Below are 22,581 nucleotides of genomic sequence, written 5' to 3'. Positions count from 1 at the left end.
AGGCTGTATATAAGAAATCACTGAGAACAACAACACTTTTGTTTACAGAAATAATCCAGCAGAATTTTTTTTTCTTTGTGAAAAAGTGACCCTGGTCTTTTGTTATTTTATTTGTATTTTACTAGATGCCTTTAAAAGAAAAAAAAATCTACTGAGGAAAAAAAAAACTTAATAAAAAATATTTAGGCTATTCACTTCAAACCGAATCATTCAAACTGACCACAGATCAGGGATTGCATTATTGCTTCTCAGTTTAGATCTGCTTTTAACTGTCATTCCATCCTGAAACAAGGAAATATCAAATATGCTGAAACAAAAACAAATGTCAGTAAAAAGCAATAAAACATCACAGATGTTCTTTTAAATTATTCATGGTGTTTGCAGATTGCAAAGAATTAATTATTTCCTTATCCTGTCATTTGTCATAATTAACTAACTTGATGAATAAACACTCAGATTTGTTTGTGGTGTATTTCAAAGAACAGGAAGTGACTTTTTCTTTCCTGGTTGGGGATGGAGGGACTTTTTTTCACTATGGATGACAAAGCGGGGTGAGCCCTATGGACTGGAGGCGTGACGGGGAGGGAGCAGGTGCTTTAACCCCCCGCCTCTCCACCGACTGCTCTGTCTTTTCTGCGTGTCTGTCCAGCCCCCGCCGGAAAGGAAGCTCCACCTCCCGGCTTCCAGCAGCCGGCCGCCTCTCTCCTCCTCTCCACGGCGCTCTGCTGTTCTCCGTCCCTGTGGCCTCGCTAGGCGTCGGAGCTTCCTGCGCGATAACAAAAGTGCAGTCTCTGTTCTCGACGGAAGGATGGATCCGAGCTCTCGCTGCTAACAGAGGGAGAAATTTACTCATTTATGAACAGTGGCGGAATAACCCATACTTGTTTGCGGTGAGTGCTTCTGTGTAAATCTGTAGTTAGGCTTGTTTTCAAACCCGGAGGTTGTTTGTGTAAACGAGCGAGCATACGGCGGGGTTGTGTTGAGGAAGTCATTACTATGTCGAGGAAACGTTTTTTTTTTTTGTTTTTTTTTGAAGGTCGGTGCCGAGCCCTTGTCTCTTCACGTGTGTGCGCGCGCGCTAATGTGTGAAAGAGACGCGAAAGAGAATTCAGTGCCACAGAAAGAGAATCGCTCCGATACGTTCAGGTGGCCTGTTGTGCGTTCATTCTGTAAAGTATTTTACCTATTGCATTGCTAAAGGTTTTTTATATAGGCTAGTCGTATTTAAGAAACAAAACAGCCCTAAGGTCTGCAAGAGAAAAAGAAGAAGAAATAGTAATATCTGACGACCCCCACCCCCTCTAATTAACTTCTTGTTATGTTGTTACCAGGGCACTGTTGTGATTATTATATCAAGCACAGCCCCGAGGGCTTCAGCATTAAGCTTGTTACACTCACTGTAGACCTTTCGCTTTATAAAAACTGTATTGTTGGCTTTCTTGGTAGTCTCCAGTCAGACTGGCTCCTTTAAATTATTGTCTGGTCTGCTTTGCTGCCTGAGAGGACGAAAGGGGGCATTTCCTCTGTATAACTGTGACTGACTGCTAGAGTGACACATTTTGACCATTTGGTGCTTGGGGTGCAGGATTTGACCCCTTGTAACTACGTGTGTGCACGCGCGTGCGCGCGGCAGGTGGACGTGTTGAATCACTTCCCACGCGCTCCTTCACTTCTTTTGAACCGCAGGCGCGTACGACAGCTGCTTCTGTAGTGAACACACACACACACACACACACACACACACACACACACACACACACACATATATATATATATATATATATATATATATATATATATATGTATATAATATGCACGCTGTTTATCACACACCCGGGTTAAAAACACAGCCCTGAAGCAACAGGCTTTACCGAGCACACTGTGGAGCGGGTTGAGTTTATCTGCAGCCAGAAGGAGCCTTGTTGTGTGTTTTAGCTATTGCTGATAAGGTTAGCCATAACTGCAAAAGCCTTCTGTTATTTATTCATCCATTCATTCTGTATGTAATGGTACTATCTGTATTTCACGTGCTGTCGTTTTGTGTGTGTGTAGTGTATGTATCCATTATTTTTTTATCACAACTTAAATTGATAACATGTTGTTGTTGTTGTGTTTTGTTTTTTGTTTTTGTTTACACATGAGCAAAAAAATGGCTCATGGCTGGGCCAGGCACAATAAAACACACAAGGCCATTAAGAATAATGAAGGGACACCTTCATTTGTGGAGGACAATAACAGTTAATTTTGGTTGTGACAGACACAGTATGTAGTGGTGAGGTTTTACCACTTGGTTAAAAAAAATAAAATAAAAGTTAAGTTATTTAGCATGTTTGTAACAATTAGTTAATAATCTCACCATGGAAATTGTGAGGTCAAATCGCTGGAGACAACTGTGTTATTTTATCTTTGTTGTTTGTTTTTTCTGGTTTTTCTTTTTCTGGATTATACAGAACTTCAGTATTTTAGAACTTCTCATGGTCAACTGTGCTCTGTTGATCAACTCATGTTGAACCCAGCAGTAATAGTGTGAATTTGGTTAAGGCTTTGATCCAAATGAAACCACAGTGGATACGTGAGCTGTCTGAGTGTTTAGTTGGTATATCTTTAGATGAGGTTTGTGTGAGGCTTCAGTTAGCACCTCTGCCCCTGATGGTAGTCAGCATCACTATTGCACAAATTTTTGTTTCACACAGGAAATCCCCCACATTAAAACACACTCAACTTGGCATTTTTTTTCTTTTTTAAATTTATACTGCTATCACAGGTTGTTCTGCTATCACTGTTGTTCTGTGAGAATATCAGTTTCTACCCTTAATTTGGAGTTTCTTCTTACATAACCTGCCAGTCAATTGGAGACAATTGCTTAGATACCTGTTTATCTAGTCTGTTATTTTCATTTATGTCCATATGGTATTTTATTTATGATTGCAAATAGTGAGCTTTGATTTTGAACTAAAGGTTTTAGTTTTGAGTCTGCTAGCTTAAATCAAATGCAAACTCTTGAAAGCCTTGAAAATCAGCGAAATTTCTCAATGTAGCATAAATTGTGTTGACTACTGATCATGTTGGTAAGCTGCTGTCAGAGATGGTAAAGGATCATTTAAAATGCAATGTCTTTTTGTCAAACATATCCCAGCTGATAGCTGGGTGATGCAGTTTGGATTATATATTCTTCAAGGTTTATTATAAAGTTGCTGCCAATTAATTGTGAGCCATTTCAGAGTCAATGTTGAGTAGCTTTAAAAAAGCTACACTGACAGTATGGCAATTGTAAAAAGTTAGGGAGATTGACATGTTACAGTTTTAGCTCATTTTCTTGCTGTACGGTGCAGACTGTTCTGACTGTGTCCTGGATTGTTTGATGCGATAGCATTAGTTCCATGCAGAAGTCATTTTTAAGCTTATTGTGAACCATAATACAACATCTCTGTGTGGTTTAGTAGTTCCCTAAAGACATCCATTGATCTAGCTTAAGACAGCAAACATTTGTTGATAACGTTTTCTCTTCATGCCTTGGCACAAACAGAGCTTTTCTACGCTTTAAACATTTTACAAGGCATCTTCTGCATTTCATGATAAAATGTTTGAACTCATATTGGGGGGTGGATGATTTTGCCTACAGATCGTATGATGGTGTTTTGGGATATATCCATGATCCATGAATCGCAATCCTCCTGACAGATCTAGTTGAACTGTGTGATTTAATGTGTTTATTTGTGCATATGGCTACTTGGCTATAAAACCTATCACTGTAACCCAGGGCTGACAGACTAACTCACCGATCTCTGGATGCTGTTTTCCCTTTGATTTTATTCTGATGACCAGCAGCAGTGATTCATGTCCCTGCTGCTTTAAAGGCTCTGGATGTTGGTCTGCACAGAGCTGGTCATCATCCACAATGCAGTATCCAAGACGCATAATGTATACGGTGATCATCATCCTTATTAAGTCACAGCCAATCATGCTTTTGCTTAGTGCAGGGCAAGTAGTAAGGTTCGGACAGCACTGTTATTATTTTATAATGTAATTCCTTGGAAAGCAGATCATAAGATAAGATCATCATATTGCCTTCCCTTTATCTGCTAAACTGAAAAACGTGAACCTCCTTAGCAGAATTAAGTTAGCTGGCTTTAGTTAGAATTATTGTCACTCGTCACAGCTTACTTATGTATGACGGTTCAGCTTCTGAAGAGTGTGTGAGAATACTTAAGCAAATCTTGTTCTGAGAAGCAGAATTTTTCTGTTTAAAGGTTCTTGAACCTTAATAATGCAATGCTACTTTTACTAGGTTGGCATGTTTTCAGGTGTCGTTGTGCTGTTTGTCATGCTGCGGTAGCCTGCAGTGCTGCAAGTGTCTGGGGGCTAGACAGCAGCTGTGTTGAGCAGAGTGTTGGTGACAGTTTGTCTGTGGCAACAGCACCTGGCTCTGTTTAGAGAGTGATTAGGAGAGTCCCAAGCAGCTCCCTGAACTGTTTACACAAGGAGCCTGGAGTTAAAGGTGACCCACTTTGCATTTTCTTATCAACAGCCCACATTGATAGCTTTGAATAGCACAGACTGTAGAGGGACCTTTGCATGGGTTTACATAGTTAGAGAGAATGGGATGTGTTTGACTGGGTGAGGCTCCACTTTGACTAGCATTACAACAATGTCCTGAGGTGGTATGAAAATGTGGGAGCAGACACCGCTCTCTTTGTGTGCCAGGCCAGGGTTTCTGTGTGGTCTGGTTTTGTGTTGGAAGAGAAACCACTGCAGGATGTTTAGGAAATGAGGGTTTTCCTCGGCCAGCATGCGTCCATCCTCTCTGCCATGTTTCTTCTCCTCTGTCTCCCTCTGTATTTTTCTCCCTCTTGATCTCTGTTCTTCTGTCTCCCCAGCTAGGACTCTCTCCGGGCATGTCGTTGACTTTGTGGTGTTAAGTTCTGGTTGATGGCTCCTCCCTGTGGGAGGGTGTGAGGTGGTGTGTTTGACTTTTTTTGTATGTCTAAGAATCCCCTACTGAGTGTTTTTTAAAAAAAGAAGTGGTACTAAATGTGAGTTGTAAATGTGATGACCAGGGAAGACAGCTGAACAAATGGGTCATAAAGTATTTATCTGAGGAGAAGATAACCAGGCAGACAGTCAGTTCCCCCAGGTAGAAAAAGAAGTAATGTGTCAAACAACCTAGCACATCCGTTCACTGCTGACTTTTGTTCCCCTGCTTAACACTTCTTGCCCCATATTTTACTGATTAAGCTGCTTAATCACTTGATGTATTGACTCAATGTGCACACAAGCAAGCTATACCTGCTCTTCATCAACCTGCATCTAAAAAAAAAAACAAAAAAAACAAACAAAAAAAAACCCACTAAATTTTACTGAGCAGTGGCTTGATGATTAAGATAAAGGAGGCCACGGGGAATGTAAACAAGGGCAGATCTTTGATAAAAGTGCATTAAAACTGTATAGATATGTCAGTTAGTTTTTACACCTGCTGCTGCTGCTGTGAAAAAAAAGAGTTTGAATAAGTTTCTCTAAACTCAAATTCTTGTAATGAAGGTTACCATTACATAATCTACCTCATAACACAGCTTTAACACTGTCTCATGCTCATCATATCACACTTAAAGATAAAGAAAAACAATAAGAGATGATAACTTGCAAGAAGGTTAACCAGGAGGTTTCAGTGAATCTGCTGTAGATGCACACCTTCTTCGTCTTCTTGCCCAATCTCATATCTTGTAACTTTAGACTTGGGCGTGTATGGTTGTTACAAGCTGATGTTAACAGGATGTTTTAGCTTATGTGACTTTTTTTTGTTTACTTTGACTTGGCTCAATTATATCTTTGCATTGTTGTGTCCACCATTTGTTCTTATCACATATTTTCTGCATTCCATTTGCTGAACATTGCCCCTCTGTGCCATTGCCATGAGTCATGATAGTTGCCAGCTGAGTTAGGCAGTCACACTGCTCCTGTGCTGTGCTTGAGCCCCATGTTTCAAGAGCCATTCCCTTAACTGTGGAGTCATGCAGCCTTTGTATCCAGTGTGATTTCATTTAGACAGTGGAGCACAGTGCTCAGCAGTGAAGTAATCACCGGCAACTTTTTCACAATGTTAACTTTGTGTTCTCTGGCCACAGCTTGGATTAAATTGCCTGAGGGGAGCTGAAGCAGGAAAACATTTCCACTGACACAAGTCAGTCCTTCTACATTGACCAGACCAAAGCACCTCTTAAATAACTTTAGATTTTGTGTGTATGTTTGTGTAGCTCATTTTTGCTGCTTTCGTTGTGATACCCCACAGCCTGATAAGCACTGGCCAAATAAACACAACACAGGCAATATGAGAGCAGCAGATAAGAGCATCATACACACACTCAGTACTGGCCATACTTGACTATTACCCTCACCAAATACTGCTTCTTTTATTAAGCTTTTATTTGTGTGTATGTTTGTGTGTGTGTATGAATTTTATAGTGTGTCTATCTGTCTTGCTTTTGTGCTTCCTCCAGTCACACTCTTGCAGTATAACCTAGCATTGTACTAGGGGCCACTCATCAACAAAGCCCTTTTCTTCTGCTATCACATCATCATCTCTCTTTTTGCCTCTATCTGTGTCTGCTTCCATCTCTCTTCAACATGTCTGTTTGCCTCTCTTGTTTCCTCTGTTTTTCTTTCTCTTCCTTGGGTATCTGCTGCATCAGCTGACTGTCATATTGTGTCTGTCTGTTAGCACAACTCCTTGTATATGAGAGGAAGTTAAGATGTGTCTGAAGAAGTGAGGTAGGCTTTGTGGCCAAATGATTGGATGACAGACATTGGACATGGACAGAGCTTCATGCCTGTGTCGGTGGGGGTAACAGTTGCTGTGCTAATTGTGCTTTCATAGAGGAGCTAGTTGCTAGCTAAGCTTGTTTTAAGTGGCTGGTGTTTGCATAACTAAAGAACATACTGTTTAAGAAATTCCTGTTTATACCTTTGTTTCACATCATCCTTATGTGTTGCCTCTTATCTCAGTTTCACATCAGCTATATGGTTTTCCCCTTTGCGCTGGCACTGACTGAAATGTCAGTGCTGGTAATTGGTGCAATAATTCAGTGAACTTGTTTAAAAAAAAAACAAACAAAAGAATGCGCTATGGTCATATTCTGAAATAAATAATTGACATGGCTTCCACAAAAGCCTGAATAAAGCTTTTGAACACCTGCAAGTGGAAATTAAATGAGATGCTGTATTTTGTACGCCTGATGGCATCTAACAGGTATTTTTCATTATTCTTTAATAAGCACTTTCTTTTGATTAATTCTTTGTTTAGTTGAACAAAAAATGGCAGTCACCAGTTCCACTATCTTATTTTATATGCCCAACGGAATAATATTTCCACCAGTTTTCCTCATTAATTTACTGAAATGGTGATCAGAATGGTTTTCAGCTTCAAACTTCTTTGTAGATACACTAATCATAAAGTTGACAAAAAAAAGCATCCCTACTATGAGCTTGTGAAACTGTGCGATATCTTGTATTGTAAATGGTGAGGGCTAGATAGATCAGTCTGATGTGTTCTTTGTAATGACGTAAATTGTAGAATTTTGGTTTTGAATCAAAAGTTTCACTGGGTTGGACAATAATAATGCAATTTGAGTGCAAAAAAGAAAGAAATAGAGGGGTGATTATATGCTATTAAGAAGAATTTAAGCAATGCACTCTCAAAAATATAGAAAATATTCTTCTTATGAGATACATAAATAATTAAAGAAAACACTACAAGATGCAGCTAACACACAGTTGCACACATATTAAGCAAAAACAGTATGGTATATCACTCTGAGGTGTTGCCATATCACATTTGCATATCACTGTGGTTTATATTTTATTTTTGCTAACTTTAATAATTTATTAAACAAATATGATTTGGCTAGTCTGATTTTACTTGCTACAAGAGTGTGCAGGTGGCCCACTCCCAGTTCGGAGAAGCAGACTTGAAGAGAGATACAGAACCTGTTACTCATTTTAAGATCTTCAAGAGCTGCTGGTCTACCACTTTTGTAAAATGTAATTGGTGCTATTCTATGACTTCAGATTGTAATAGTGTTTTAGATGAGAGCCGAACTTTTAAATGTTCTGTGAGGTTATAGGAGAGTCATCTCCTATAATTTTTCCAAATTTCTTAAAATGCATCATATGATGTTTGTATTTACATCTTGGCAAATGATTTGCAAGAAATTAAAGACAGGATCTCACATCACTAAAGATTAAGTAATGACTAAGTAATTAATTTATTGTTTTTAAGTCTACTCAATGAGATATTTGGTTATTCACACTGAGAAATCAAGCTGAGGAATGGTCCCAAAAAACAGTATATAAGCTATGTCACTCCAGCTGAACCTTGCAGGAGACATTGCAGTTTATAAATTAGTACATTTTTTTCCTGTCATGTTTGTAACTTTTAAATAACTATTATACACCCCTCATGGCCAAAAATACCTCGATATTCTGGTAGAAAAACTGGGGATGCAGGATATTCAATTTTTGGCCAATGTCTGATATGCAGATATTTTACAACTCCTTTAGCCAATAACCAATACAGATGTTTACACACCTAATTCCAGCGTCTGTTATTTTATCATTTAATTATATTAGTGGAATGGCCGATATCCAATATTTAATTTTGAAGCTAATATTGGCCAACACCAATGTTCTCTAAGAGAAATGTATTCTCTGGAAACAGTCATCACATCAACAGTCATTTTAGTTACTCTGACATGCATGTTTAGACTTTAGGAGGAAGCTGGAGTTTTCAGAGAAAATCAATGTCGGCAAAGGGAGAAGGCAAACCCCAGACAAAAGTACAACAGCAGAGATTCAAGGTGGAAGTACATACCAGTACTTCACTGTTTCACCCACATCAATATATTCACAATGTAGCTTATTTCCCTACACATTAAGCCTATTAAAGGCACAGTTGTGTCCCCTAAGATGCCAGTGATGATTTTATAGCTTTAGAATTATTTGAAAGCTTATAATAATTACCTGAAGGCTAATTTTCATACCTTACAGTGTACTTTTCTGAGTACTGTACCTTTGGGTACAGAATTGAAACCATTATTTCTCTGTGTGTGGTCACAGTGAGTTTCCTCACCCAGAAAAAAAAAGATTCACTCATCAAATCATGTGCACTCTCTCGGACACACACACACACACACACAAGTGTGCAAATAGGAACACACACCAATTATACCAATTACAAGATTATAATAGGGTAACTCTCAATAACTGGACCCTGCAATGGAAAGTCAAGTGGGGCTGCGAACATGCCTGTTTGTGTGTGTGGTGGGTCCACTTGGGAGTTAGGGCCCATGCAGAGCACTTGCAGTGCTAATTAGGCAACTACAACCTAGCAGAATACATCACAGAGAAAAAGAAGAGAGTAAAGGGATGGGATAAAGTGAGAAGTGTGTATAGGGGAGCCAACAAAAACATCTCCTGAGGAATCTCTTTTTGTGGGAGGGGTAAAGGAAAGAAAGGGTGATAAAGTTGAAAGGTAAAGACCAAAATATGTCATATGTAGCGAGGTCCCCAGGCATTAAGGGAACTAAAGTGCAGAACAATACAGTTTATCCATGTCTGTGTAGCATGTGGGCTTTCTGTGTATTTGAGAGAATTTCTGCGTGTGCATGTATTGTTTATGTGGCATAACGTGAACTGAAGAACACCACAGGTGCATAACCACAATAAGATCCATGACAGGTCTTCCTTTGTTGAGTTTGTGTGTGCATGATCGGAAACATCTGTGACATTACCCTCCTTTTCTGGAGAGAGCCACACTGCCACCTCCTCTTTGTCTGTCTGTAGCAGGTGAGGGTGATTAAAAGAGAGACTTGACAGGACATGGTGATGGTGGCAATGTTGGCAGTGAGTCAGAGCTGACTCCCTGCCTGCGTTTTCGGTCAAACAGCTGGACCTGAGTTGATGCTGTGCCTCTCATCAGGGGAGTGGCAACACTGTATCCCACTCAGAAAGGAGGCTGTGGCGGGGACAGGCAGCAGATTGACACCAGAGGGCATGGACCACAAAGAGCCAGAGACACAGACAGGAGGCTCTTATGTGTGTTTGTGTGGCTGAATGTGTGCCTCTTCATGTGTGTTCACATTCTCTAAGCAGCGTTGTGAAGCGTAACCAGACTGTTCTGTCATACGCCCACGCTGGTGTCTCAGAGAACACAACTACACACTCCCCAGATGACATGCAAACACACACGCACCCACACAACCACAACCTCAGCAAGCCGTACCACAGCTGATATGTAATTAACAGACAGAGGAAATGGCACTGTCGGGGTGGGTGAGTTGGATACAGGGAGGGAGACAGGAGAGAAAGTCATCTCAGCTCGTGCCTGCCCTCAAGACATACTTTTCTCTGAAGCTGTCTGTGTGAGCGTTGGAGAATTGGGGAAGAAAAAAAAAGGTGAGGAGAGCGAGATGGATCCTGGCTGGTCTATTGAAATCTCTCTGTTTTTGTTGCAAACTGCTGTCAGGCAGGTTGGGGGTGGAGGTGAGAGGAAGAGAAGTAGGAGGTGAGGGATGAATAATAAGATGTGCACAAACATGCACACTCATACTCATGCATATCATTTGAAGCCACATAAGGCAGAAGACAAGAAGACTGCTCTCTGGTTGCACAAAGACATGTTTGTGTGTTCAGGACAGTGTAAGCCAGGTCAGAGGGAGATATACTCTGTGCTTCGCTGTTGGCCTGCTGTATAATGACAGCTGGTAATACTCTTTTTCTCTCCTCTCGATTGATCTCTTGCTCATACCCCCCACACATGCACTGCCACCTTTCTCTAAGTGCCTTCGTCTACCTTTTCTTCTTCTCTTATTCTCCTGTGGAATTGTCGCCTTTTGATATGGCTTCTCTGCAGCCAAGGCACTGCTGTTACAGGACTTCTCTGATATTAGGGTTTTGTCTTTGGTTTGGAGGAAAGAAGATGGTAATCAAAGGTGTTCCTGCCTGTGCAAACACACAACGTACTAATATGCATCTGTTGTATAGTGCCTGAGGGTAGATTGCTTTGACATCTCATCTCAGAAGTCAAACAAAGCTGGAACTACCAGAGCAGGTTTATCCTGCTGTGCCCCTGTATACTGTGTGTGTGTGTGTATAATCATGTGTGTTTAAGAATGAGACCATTGCAAACAGTTGACATCCAAACCCTGGTATTCATGTGTATGAGCATTCAAATCCACTCTTCAGATTGTCTCCCAAGAACCTGTCAGAATCATTACATAATTGTTTTATGTCTATTATTAGAGCTGATGACGTTAATTTAGCATAATCATTTTCACTTTCATTCACTCATTTAAAAAGAGCTGCACGGAACAAATGAAAATGTTTATATTTCATTGACATTTGCCACAGCCTACTACTATAGTTATGTTGTTCCAAATATTCATGTAGAGATTGAATAGAAAAAAACAATAACATTTATTTAAATCATTTATATGACATCAGTAGTTGAAATAAAATGGCCATAACTTGGTTTCTGCTGGCTTTTTTCCCTCCAAACATCTAAAGCTGTTTAAGTGTACATTACACAAGTTTTATTTAAAAATTTAAGGTTTCCATTTTTGTCAACCACAAAGTTCTGTTTTTCTGCTGTTATTCAGTTAGTTGGTTGTCATTTTTAGGTAAATTAGGCTGTGGCGTGGCTGTGAAGTGGCCCATGTTGTGTCCTGTTTTGCTTGGATGGTTTCATCCACATTGCTGCTTCAATTATATTGTAGGCACCATTATTTGTTTATTTCTGTGTCTTTAGTCTCAAGATTCCTTTATGCTGAATGTTTTACATACACTTTTGCCATTCTATTTATCTCACTGTCTGCAACCAAACATGAGTACATTCACTCATCAAGCTTAATCTAAACCTCCCCTCCATTGTCGAGGCCTGGGCCACTTACTCCAAAATATTTTAGCAGGGAGGATAGTTAGACGTCTAGCTTCGGGTTAAAAAAAATTATTGTCCACTGAGAGATGCCAATATCCTTTAATTATGTGCATAGCACTTGTGATAAAAGTTCATAATCTGAGGAATGAGAATTCCCAGAATGGCATGATAAGAAATCTTGCTTAACACGTTGAGGCTGTAGTAAATGGATGCTACCTCGAGGTTCTAAACAAATTTATTCTTGTTTACTTTCCATCACTGCAGTTTTGAAAATGAGCCACTGACCCCTCCCTCTTACAAACAGAAAAAATAAGTTTTGAAAGTGTGAAAAAAAGCATGTTTTTTGTATTTGAAAATGTATCTGTTATAGTACAGTGAATATGATCAGAAAGTAGTGATCATGCTGTAATTACAATTTACATTGTAAGTAATTACAAGAATTTAAGAGTGGAACAAAACAACAATCCTACAGAAATGCCAAAAGAACCAACCAGTTTATAGCCAAGACATTTTTATTGTTCATTCGAGGGCAGACGCTTACCGGTTTGGCTCTTTTTCTAAGTAGGACTACCATCTTTTAACAACAGTGTTCTGTTTTAAGACTCTATCTTTCATGTGTGGACACAGATACACAGCAGCTGTAGGTGATACTGTTTTAGCCCCGGCTGCTCTGGACATGGTCAAGTCATCTTGGTGACTGGATCAGGTAGATGGGCCAGCAGCACTGCACCACTAGTTTGAACAAGCTGATAGGCAAATCCCTTCCTGGTTAAAGATTAACCACTCACTAGAGCTGCCACTGCATTATCTCTCCACTGGCCAGAGCATGCAGGAGCCAAGAGGATTTACTTGGTGTGCAAGTGTGTGTGTTTATGTGTGAGAGAGTAATCTGCATTCCAACCAGCCAAAGGGTGTAACTGTGTGTGTTTGACTATGCGAGTTAGTGATCGGCTTTTCTCCCAGCTGGGTGTTAAAACTGTATGTTTACTGTATGCCATTTAGCAGTCAATCTGTTGTGTGTGCGTGTGTGTGTGTGTGTATGTGTGTGTGCAAGCAAGCTTGTGTGTGTATGGGCGGCTCATATTTACATGTTGTTTTTTGTAATCTATTTTTTTAGGACCTGGTTTTGTTTTTCCTTAGGGCGTTGCAGAATTGAAAGAGTTATTTGCATTAGGAAACCTGGTGTGTAACAGGCTTGTGATTAGCCATCGAGTAGTCAACCAAACGGAACAATTTTGCTGCAATCCTAAAATATCTAATTCATTTAGATCTCCTAACAGCTGTGCATTAAGGTTCTTAACCCTGCTTGGGGATGTGGCCTTTGTCATTCTCTTAATCCACAAAAGTATCATTATATCTGTTTCTCTTTTGTGTATCACTGGGACATATGCCGTTTTCTTGATAGTGGACTCCCTGATTAACTGTGAGACAGGGCCATCTGCTGGATGTTTGAGGAGCACAGCCTTCCTAAAATACTAAGCAAGTGTGTTGAAACAAGTGATCTTGAGACGTAAAGTCGGCCTCACTTATCTGGAAATTCTTAAGAGATTACTCAGCTTGGGCTGCTTATATTGCACTATTTGTCATCACTTACTGTCTACACTTTCAGACTCTGTTTTTCCACTTTTGAAATAGATTTTAAAACAGGGATGAGAGATTATTCTCATTTCTTACACCATGTTCACTTACAAACCTCTAACACTATCTTTGATTTTCTGTTAAATCTTGTAATGCAAGGTTTGTAATTTTAGGTGCATTGACATACCAGTTATTTATTCATGCCACACTTATTCAAGGGGCTAATTGGAAAAATGCTACTGTGCATCCTCCTTCTGTAAGTGCTGTCAACCATTTGCGATTGATTCTTATAAAGCTACATTTCCCTGTTTGCATTTTTGGAATTCTTTTGGCCTCCATTGGACATAAGACCATGGAGAGTTGTAAGGAAATGAAAACAGAGAGAGATGGGGAGCGGGGGAATAATAAAACTAGATCTGAACCAGGAAAATTGTTTACCCCATGGTTATCCCTCTGTTCCTTCTAACTACTAGGTGACTGAGATTAAACAAGCAAAATTTTAGGGAGGAAGCTTTGTTAGTCAACAGGACCCCGAGTCTATCTTACCATTTTGTGGTCATTTGGCTGCTTATTGCAAGTTTCTTTAGATAGATGACATTAGTACAATTTTTGTCTCTAAAACCAAATTGGAGCCTTTTTTCATGATGTAAGACAGAAAAAGGGTGGAAGAAAAAAAAACTACAACATTGAAGAGTGTGCTTTACAAAAACAGAGGAACTTTTTGAAAAGGTGTGTTGTGGCACAATGCTGATAGCTGTCTGGCTTTACCTTGGAAATACTGTCTCTCCCTGTGATTGCTCTCACACATACTCTCCTTCACTGTTCTGAGAAAAGTAGCAAGTGGCGGAAGAAGGAAATGACTAAAGAAACAACTCACTTACACCCCTGCAATGACAGCAGGACTGACGGAGGGGAAGTCTAACCCACGCTTTTACCCTTTTCCTGAGCCCTCCACCCTCAGCTACTATTACGCATAAATCTCCTCCACCCTGATAGCTTCTTGTAAATGCAGTGAGTGTGTGTGTGTGTGTGTGTGGGTGTGTGTGTGTGTGTGTGTGTGTTAGTTAGCTTGCATGTCCAAGTTTTTGTTATGACTTCCTTGTTTGTGTGAAATGGTAAAAGTTTTCTTAGAAAGAATAGATCTCTTTTGCTGGGGGCGTGGTGGTGTTTTCATTTAAATGAGAATTTTAAGTTGAGTATAAACAATTATGTGTGTAAAACAGAGACATTCAGACATGAAGGTTTCTTATCTGAAGCTGTTGTGCTTGACACAAGTCAAGACATGTCCTTTTCTCTCTTAACTTTCGGTGTTTTTTCTCAATGTTGTCCACCTGCATCCACCCATCCATACATATGCATATACGCATGCACACAAACGCTGTGCAATGCTCCCCAGCAATGGGGTCAGATGTGGTGACCGACTGAGCACCCTCCCCTGTTCCTCCTCTTCTCTCTTCTCCCCTCCCCCTCCTCCAGTTCGCCTTGGCAGAGCATGCATGCCTGTGTCTGTTATCTACAAATGGCTGAGGAATTATAGGTTGAGAGGGGAGGAGGAGGAGTGAGGGAGAGCGTGAGGAGGGAGGGAAAGCGGGGATGAGGTCATGTGACATCGCAGCAGCTGCTAGCCTAAGAATTTCTGTTTTCTCACTTAGAGAGAGAGCTAGAGCAAGGAGGGGAGAGATAGGCAGCATGTGTGGTGTGTTGCTTTGTTAGATAAGCTCTAAACGGTCTTTGTGAGCTGCTGTGTGAGAGGCAGGAAGGCAGGCACGGAGGCAGGGAGCGGGTGGATGGACAAGAGCAGATAGATAGTCGGAGAGCGTGAGCAAGGAGTGCAGGAAGATGGTGTGTGTCCTGTTGGTCGCTGCCAGTGTGTGCTGGGATGGGCTCAGTGTGAAGATGCAGCCATGGGGGATCCAGGCAGCTTCACTTCTTTGTGCAGTAAGGAGCTTTGGTTATCATTTTAATCAACGAGATTCATAAACCACTGCCAGGTATTTGGATGTGTGTATTGTCATGATGTCTGTCTGCTTTCACTGTGAAACTCGCATGTGTTACTGTGGCTTCATATGTGTGGTCTATCAGTCTTAAAATATATAGGTTGTTCTCTCTCTGTGGTGGGTTACTTTCACAAAACTGTTTATAACTTCCATGTCTGACTTTTTTCTCTTTCTCTCGAAAGAGAGAGAGAGGAGCAGTACTCTATTGTCTTGAGAAAGTCCCGTTATTGGACTTGGATGGGACTTGTCCTCTTGTTTGCTTGCCCGTCAGCCTATGCTGCTGTGTTAACTGTTCAGACAGTAGTCATTGTTGACTTCATTATTAATTGTTTGCTGGGTTCATTCAAAGTGCACTGGGTAACTGGGAGGTTACAGGCAGGACAACTCGAGAGGTGTTGGGAATGCTATTCACTCTCTCATGCCTGACTTGCCACGGTGTGTGTCCACTCACACACACGCACAACGGTGCTGCACTTCTGCTTTCTTCTCAGGAGGGAACTTGATCTTTTTATAGCCCCCTCTGCCTCTGGGGTAAACCCAGATATAACTCTTACTTATCCAATTGTGGTGTAGATATACTGGTACTAAGCCACTCTCATTGCAGGGTGTCATGGTATTAGCTTGAAGTGCACTGCGCATGATAATTTAATGAGGATTTTGAATATGACTCTGTGTATCTGTGTGTTTTAATGTTAATATTTCTGCACACACACAAACTGTAATAGTCTGAAGTTACCCTGTCCTCCTAGCCACCCCTATTTTCTGTGTGTTTGCATGTGTGTGCGTTTTGCTTGAGCACATAGGGCTATCAGACTTCGCTCTGGCATTTAGGGATTCCACTGACGAGGAGCTGTCAGCATGGTTCACTTTACAACACACACACATTCACATGAGGGAAAGGGACAGCCATCTCAGCCCTCCTCACCCCTTCTTCCCCCTTCACCCACCACATAGCTTCTGTATGTTTCAGAATTACATTTAACAATCTTTTTTGGAAATCATATAAATTCAGGAATGTGACTTTGCTTGTGTTGTTGAAACATCCGTCTTTGTGTCGTTTATTAGAGGATGCTCTTAAAAGCATCTCCTCGGCAACATAAAAGTACAACACTTTTTCTTAAATGATGGTTGTGTGAGGGATCTGTTGAGTTTCTAATTTGCAACATTTTAACAAGGAGTACATAACTGGTTGTGAATTTGCCAACATATTTGGCACTATAACATGTTGCCACAGAGCAATAAAGCTACCATGGTGGTGTTGGAGCATGCTAACCAGAGTTGTTGTGTAATCTGTGACAATGGACTTCTTCCAGACATGTATGCTACTGAGGTTCTTTGAGCAAAGGAAGAATGACCTGCCCTTCTAACCTCCCACCTCTGACCCTTAACCATATGACCACCAATCCCCATCCTCCCGAGCTGTCACAAACAGATACTACCATCGCCCTCTGCCCTATGTCAAAGGAAACAGCCAAGTGCCTTATGCTATTCGCATATGTTTGTCCATGTTGTTTTGTTTTCTTTTCATTTATATTCCAAATATAGGAATAGGCGTTTGTGTTTGGAGTGGAGGCATTTTTTTTATTGAGAGAAGTCCTTGTGACTCAAGCTCTTCTTTGCTCTTTCTTTGATGGTAGTTGTATTGATTATTCATACTTATCCAGTCTCCTCTCTTTTTGTCTATTTCTAGGCATGAGCCATGAGCCAAAGTCACCATCGTTAGGAATGATCTCCACGGCGACACGTACCACGGCGACGGTCAGCCCCCTCAATCCGTCTCCTCTCAACGGCTCCATCGTAGCAAATGGAAGCCCAGCTGCCCAGTCAGCTCACTCTGGATTTGCTGCAGCCCTCCGTAAACTGGCAAAACAGGCCGAAGAACCTCGAGGTAAAGTTTAAATTTGAACGCGACATATTTTGCAGGGTTGATTTCTGGTCTGTATTCTAAAGTACATTAAAAAGAAAGTGTTTATTATTGAAATAAGAGTGGCACGTTTTGGCTTTTTCAAACTGGTGTCTGGTCGAGGTTGCTTTGTCGGTTCCTGTTGTAGTTTTGCTGTTGATGAAATTTTTTAAAATGATTTTTGTTTTTTCAAATTTCATAAAATTACAAGTTATCCTAATTTTGCTCCTCTTGGAGGCTGTTTGGGTGGTTTATGTACATATAAAGCGGCAGTGGCTTGGGCGGTAGAGCAGGTCGTCCAATAACTGGAAAGTTGGCGGTTTGATTCCCACTCCCCCAGTCATCTCTCATGTCCTTGGGCATAACACTTAACCCTCCTTGCCTCCAGTGTTGACATCGCTGGTGTATGAATGTGAATGAATGTTTGGTGATGGTCGGAGAGGCCGTAGGCGGGGATTGGCTCCCACGTTTTCATCAGTCTACCCCAGGGCAGCTGTGGCCACACAAGTAGCTTACCATCACCAGGTATAAGTGAGGAGTGAATGAATAATGGACACAATGTAAAGCTTTTTGGGCGCCTTGAAAAGTGCTATATAAATCTAATCCATTATTATTATTATTATTATTATTATACAGTGCGCTCATATATAATTCAAAGCAATTATGTATGGCTATGCAAAGTTAAAATTGCAATTAAGTGATACTGCTGCACGATTTAATTAGTTTGTGACCCTGAAGATCCTGGCACGACAGAGAACAACACTAGTTGGCCCATTTGACATACTGTATGTGAGCCCATAGATGTGCTGATCATGACTCTTTAATTTCCTGATATACAGTATACCTCCATGTCAGTGGTTGTATGCATGAAACATTCAATGTAAATTCCAACTTTCAGAGCTCTGTCCAGTAGATGTGTAAATATAACGTAGGAGCCAAGTGGCTGCCATTTTTATTTTGACCTTATGGGGTATTCAGTGTAAATGTTTTGGTCCAGGTTTATAGGGAGCAGGGAGTTTCTGGCTTCTTTATTGCTGCCTGTATGTTTAGCACATGTAAAAATAATCTCTAATATACATGTAGATCAGGTTACTTTTTTTTTTAAACTTACGTGCCCAAGTTTATAAATCTGTAGAGTGATTTATAGAGAGCCTCAGTGAGATGATTTTGGCTCCAGAGAGGCCCAGCCACCCCTCCCCACATCACCACCACCCTTGTTCGTGCTCTTAAATCAGATGGTCCCCCTCCTTTCTTGCTGTCCCTAGATACCTTGCTCTCCAACCCACAGCAGTCTGGGACCCAGAACCCTGCAGATGATTTATTATCGTCTTTGAGGGAGGGCTCAGACCCAACATCTCCTCAGCCCCCTTCTCCCCTTTATCTTTCTCCACTCCTTCAGCCCTGCATGTCAGCCCTATCACCTTCTGGCTGTTTTTTTTTTCTTCTTCTTTTCGCTCTGTCAAACACAAAAATTTACCACTGAAGTTCAGTCCTGCATTTTAAGTTTGGTATGAACTCACCTTTTTCATTTACATTTTTCCATCTTATCTCTGTTGCTTCTCCCTGCCTTATCGCTTTAGAGTTTTAGTTTTTTCTAACAAAGTTAGATTGTTATAAGTTTGTAAAAAAGGTTTTTATGATTCACAGTCTGTCCAATCAGAGCCCCAATCAGTCTTTGTCTTACACACAGCAAATCCTGCCTGATAAAGCACTGCCTCCTTTTTTTCATTGACAGCGAAGACAAGTCACTTTGTTATTTTTGAAGCATGCTGACTCTTAGTCTGGTTGGAGTAGGTAGCAATATGTTGGTGAGTCAGCCATTGGGTGCGCAGTAAGGTGCAATTGTCCGTGTAAGGAGCGCTGGCTTCAGGGTGGGCAGAGACTCATTAGGCCCCTGGAGCTCAAGTCTGCAAACCCTGTATTTATAGGCAATACACACACTCACACCCAAACTCCTCCAGACATACAAACAGTTGTCTTTGCAACACTATAAGCCTTATGATTTCTTTGCATGCTGCAGCCTGTTGTCCTTTCATTACCTTTTGACTCAACCCCTCTTTCTCAGCCTATGGGTTATGCCTCTAGGTGAAAAGGGGAGTATATACGAGATGCCATGACTCATGTCCTAAGGCCTTGAGGAATTAGTTAGCTTTGAGTACTAGTATCACTGCCACCAGCTGCTGAACTGATATAAGACCCTGAGCATGGCTGCTGTTTATATACACACCCACACACCCACACACATACACACAGACACATACATTGTCACTTGTCTGTGGCAAGTATAATGAATAGCTCTGTGTACTGAGTGCTGCGCTGAAGAGGGGAGGTGATGGATAATGAGCATCGGAGCAGCATAAAGGACACACACTCATCCAGTGTGCACTCTCATGTGCAAGCAAACCCACACAGACTCAAAAAAGGCAGACCTGCTGATATCTGATTAATTAGGCAGATGTGGGTTTAATGATCTTAGTTGTTTCATCTCACTCTCCTAGTCTGTTCCCACTGACTGTAATACACTACCTGGTGAGAGAATGAAAGAAGGGACAATAAAGGTATTTGGGATAGATTAAATGAACTGACTGGATTAAATAAGAGTAGGAAGTAATTAGTAGATTTGTGAAAACTAAGAATGTGTGAGTGTGTGTGGCCAGAGGCTTCCCTTGTTTCTGGGAGCCCAGAGCATGCTGGGACAGCAGGACAGTGTGTCTCTGACCTCACCATCTGGAGCCTGCCTGGAGCTCACACAGTCTTGCTGTGCACGGTGTATGTGTTTGTGTGAGTGTGTGTGTTTCTGTGAGTGTTTCTCAAAGGCAAAACCCTTCAGGCTGTGACTGTCCCTGAAACATTCACAAACAAGCTCATTTGCTTCCCTTTCCTTCTGTCTTTTTGTTCACACCAACTTTACACCTCTCCTGACTCTGATCAGAAGTGATGCTGTATTTAAGTTTCATATACTGTTTGTACAGTCAGCAGAAAGCATACAGAATTACTCCTCTCATTTCCACCCGCCATCTTGTACCGTCTTCCTTTTTCTCGCTGGCACAGCATCACACACTGTGTGTGCGTGCGTGCGCCTCTCCCCTCCCCCAACTCAGTGATGCAGATTACAAGCTTTGTGTTGTGTTGTCAGTGCATGGCCAAGACTGTAGTAGCAGGTGTGTGCATCAGTGTGTTTGTGTACTAGAGTGCACGTGTTGAGGCTTGTGCTGGTGGGGTGGCATATGGATGCAGGGCTGGCTGGGCACTGCTATGCACACCAGGTGTGAAATGGACTGTTTAATTAAGTGCTGATGTTGTTGTAATGCATGCTGGGAGGGAGGAGGAGGAGAGATGGGGTGGGCATGTTGCTGGGGAGGAGGAGAGCATCCTCTGCCTAGCAGGGTAAGACATATCCTTGGCTGTTTCGACGGAGGTGATGGTGATGGCAGAAGAGTGGGAGGGGCCATATGGAAACATTACAACATGTTTTTGTGGTGCTACTTTTCGTTGAGATTTGGGGGGGTTAAAGGATCCAGAAAAGACCTGTGGCAGCTCCTTTGCTTTTTCATTGGGTCAGGGGCAGAAGTAAAAGGTATGGCCTGTGCAAGGACACTTGGCCTCAGCCTCTGACCACAGCTTTGTTTGGTTTGTATATTACTGCTGTTGGTTGGGTGTGTGTGTGTGTGTGTGTGTGGCTTAGCTTGAGCGACCAAGTGTGGAGGCAGTCTGGGAGAGTGGGACTGGTAATAGAGGAGGCGATGGAGAAAGGAGCTTCACATTAATCACACACAGCTTGGGACTGAGACAGGATTCTTATTTTTTCTCTCTGTCTTTGTTGCTCTTTTCCTTCTGTCTCTACCTCCTCTGTCCCTCTTTTCTCTCCCTGCATCCTCTCCCAACCCCATCATCACACAACGCACCTCAACATACCAAGCAAGTCACCATCAGTGGTTCTAATGAAGTGCAGGTTGAGAGCTGATGAGCCTGTTTTAGACCCTGGGGACCATCGTTCCTCCTCCTCTGCCTTTCTAGCTCCCTGCAGGCCCAGCATGTGTGGCCATCTTCTCTCTGTATAGATGGAAGAGGAGGAGCATATGGCAGTGATGACACCAGCCTGGTGACAGTCACATGGCTTGTATATATGATTTGTCTCCTATCACATGGCAGCTTGATGAAAAGGTTTGTGTGGCGGGGGGTTAAAACCAAACAAAACGAAGTCATTATTGGCTTTATTCAGTTAATTTCTTAGTGTGTCTAAGTCTAACAAATCTACGTCTGGTTGGTAGGCACTGTATTTGAACATGGGGTGTTATTAGAAAGGAGGAGGAGAGAGTGATGGAGAACTAATAGATGTTTGTTTTTTCCCCTCTCACTCTATGTGTGTATTATATATGCCCTTTGATAAATGATTCTTATAAGCTTACACAGATTCTTCAAACTGCAAGGAGAGAATAAAGCCTTTGGTAGATGGCTTTTATCTCTTTTATTTCCTTCCGACCCTCACCTGCTTCTCTTCGTGCTCTCTTAATTATTTAGTCTGCCCTGCCTCTTCTCTGGTCTGCTCTGCCTTTACATGGAAGAGGAGGAGGAGATGGGGGTGAGGAATGGATAGAGTACAGTTCTGTTGCTTAGCAGTGTGATTACCCCCTTGCTACACAGACACCACCACCACCTTCTCTCACCCTCCTGCTTTGGTCCCCCACCCTTGTGTATGCATGCATGTTGTTGGTGTGTGTGTGTTTGTGTGTGAGAGAGATGAGTGAATAGGCTGTGACACTAGAGCTGTATTAAGTGTAGCTCTGTTCCCCAGGCTGAGTGGGCTGCTATTGATTGGCCTAGTCTTGAAGGGGAGAGTAATGGCTCTCCTAGGTGAGGGAGGGGGGATTAGGCCACTAATTGCCATTGTGCAGACAAGATATGACTGTCCCCTCCCCACCCCCATCCACCACTCACCCATCTGCACCCCTTTATCTCTGCTTTCTTTTTTATTCCCTCTCTGGGTGCTCCACTCACACCTCTTTTGCACTTAGTGACTGCATTTTTTTTAAACTAATCACTTCCCATTTCTCATAATTTTTCATTGTAATGTCTCACCTTACATGTATCTTCACCATCTCTTCTTCACACATCTTTTTCATTTTACCTCCTGCCAGGTCCACCACCACTCACACAGATTTTTAATATAGACATCA

General features: G+C 41.7%; 1 protein-coding gene across 5 annotated transcripts in view; it reads left to right on the top strand.

Annotated features, from left to right (window-relative positions):
• The window catches only part of gse1b (Gse1 coiled-coil protein b), a 166,127-nt gene that overhangs the window by 124,551 nt on the left and 18,995 nt on the right, over nt 1-22,581 (top strand). For 2 of the 5 annotated variants that reach the window (XM_041984980.1, XM_041984988.1), the window contains one exon: nt 17,192-17,389. In XM_041984980.1, coding sequence (XP_041840914.1) covers nt 17,192-17,389 — 198 coding nt within the window. Of the gene's footprint in view, nt 1-646; nt 891-15,253; nt 15,496-17,191; nt 17,390-22,581 lie in introns of those variants that run through there. The other 3 variants (XM_041985008.1, XM_041984997.1, XM_041985019.1) reach the window with 3 other exon arrangements.

This window comes from Melanotaenia boesemani, chromosome 1 (assembly GCF_017639745.1).
Source record: "Melanotaenia boesemani isolate fMelBoe1 chromosome 1, fMelBoe1.pri, whole genome shotgun sequence".
Taxonomy (NCBI): domain Eukaryota; kingdom Metazoa; phylum Chordata; class Actinopteri; order Atheriniformes; family Melanotaeniidae; genus Melanotaenia; species Melanotaenia boesemani.
Note: the sequence above shows the minus strand (reverse complement) of the source record. Positions and strands in the feature narration are given on the sequence as shown.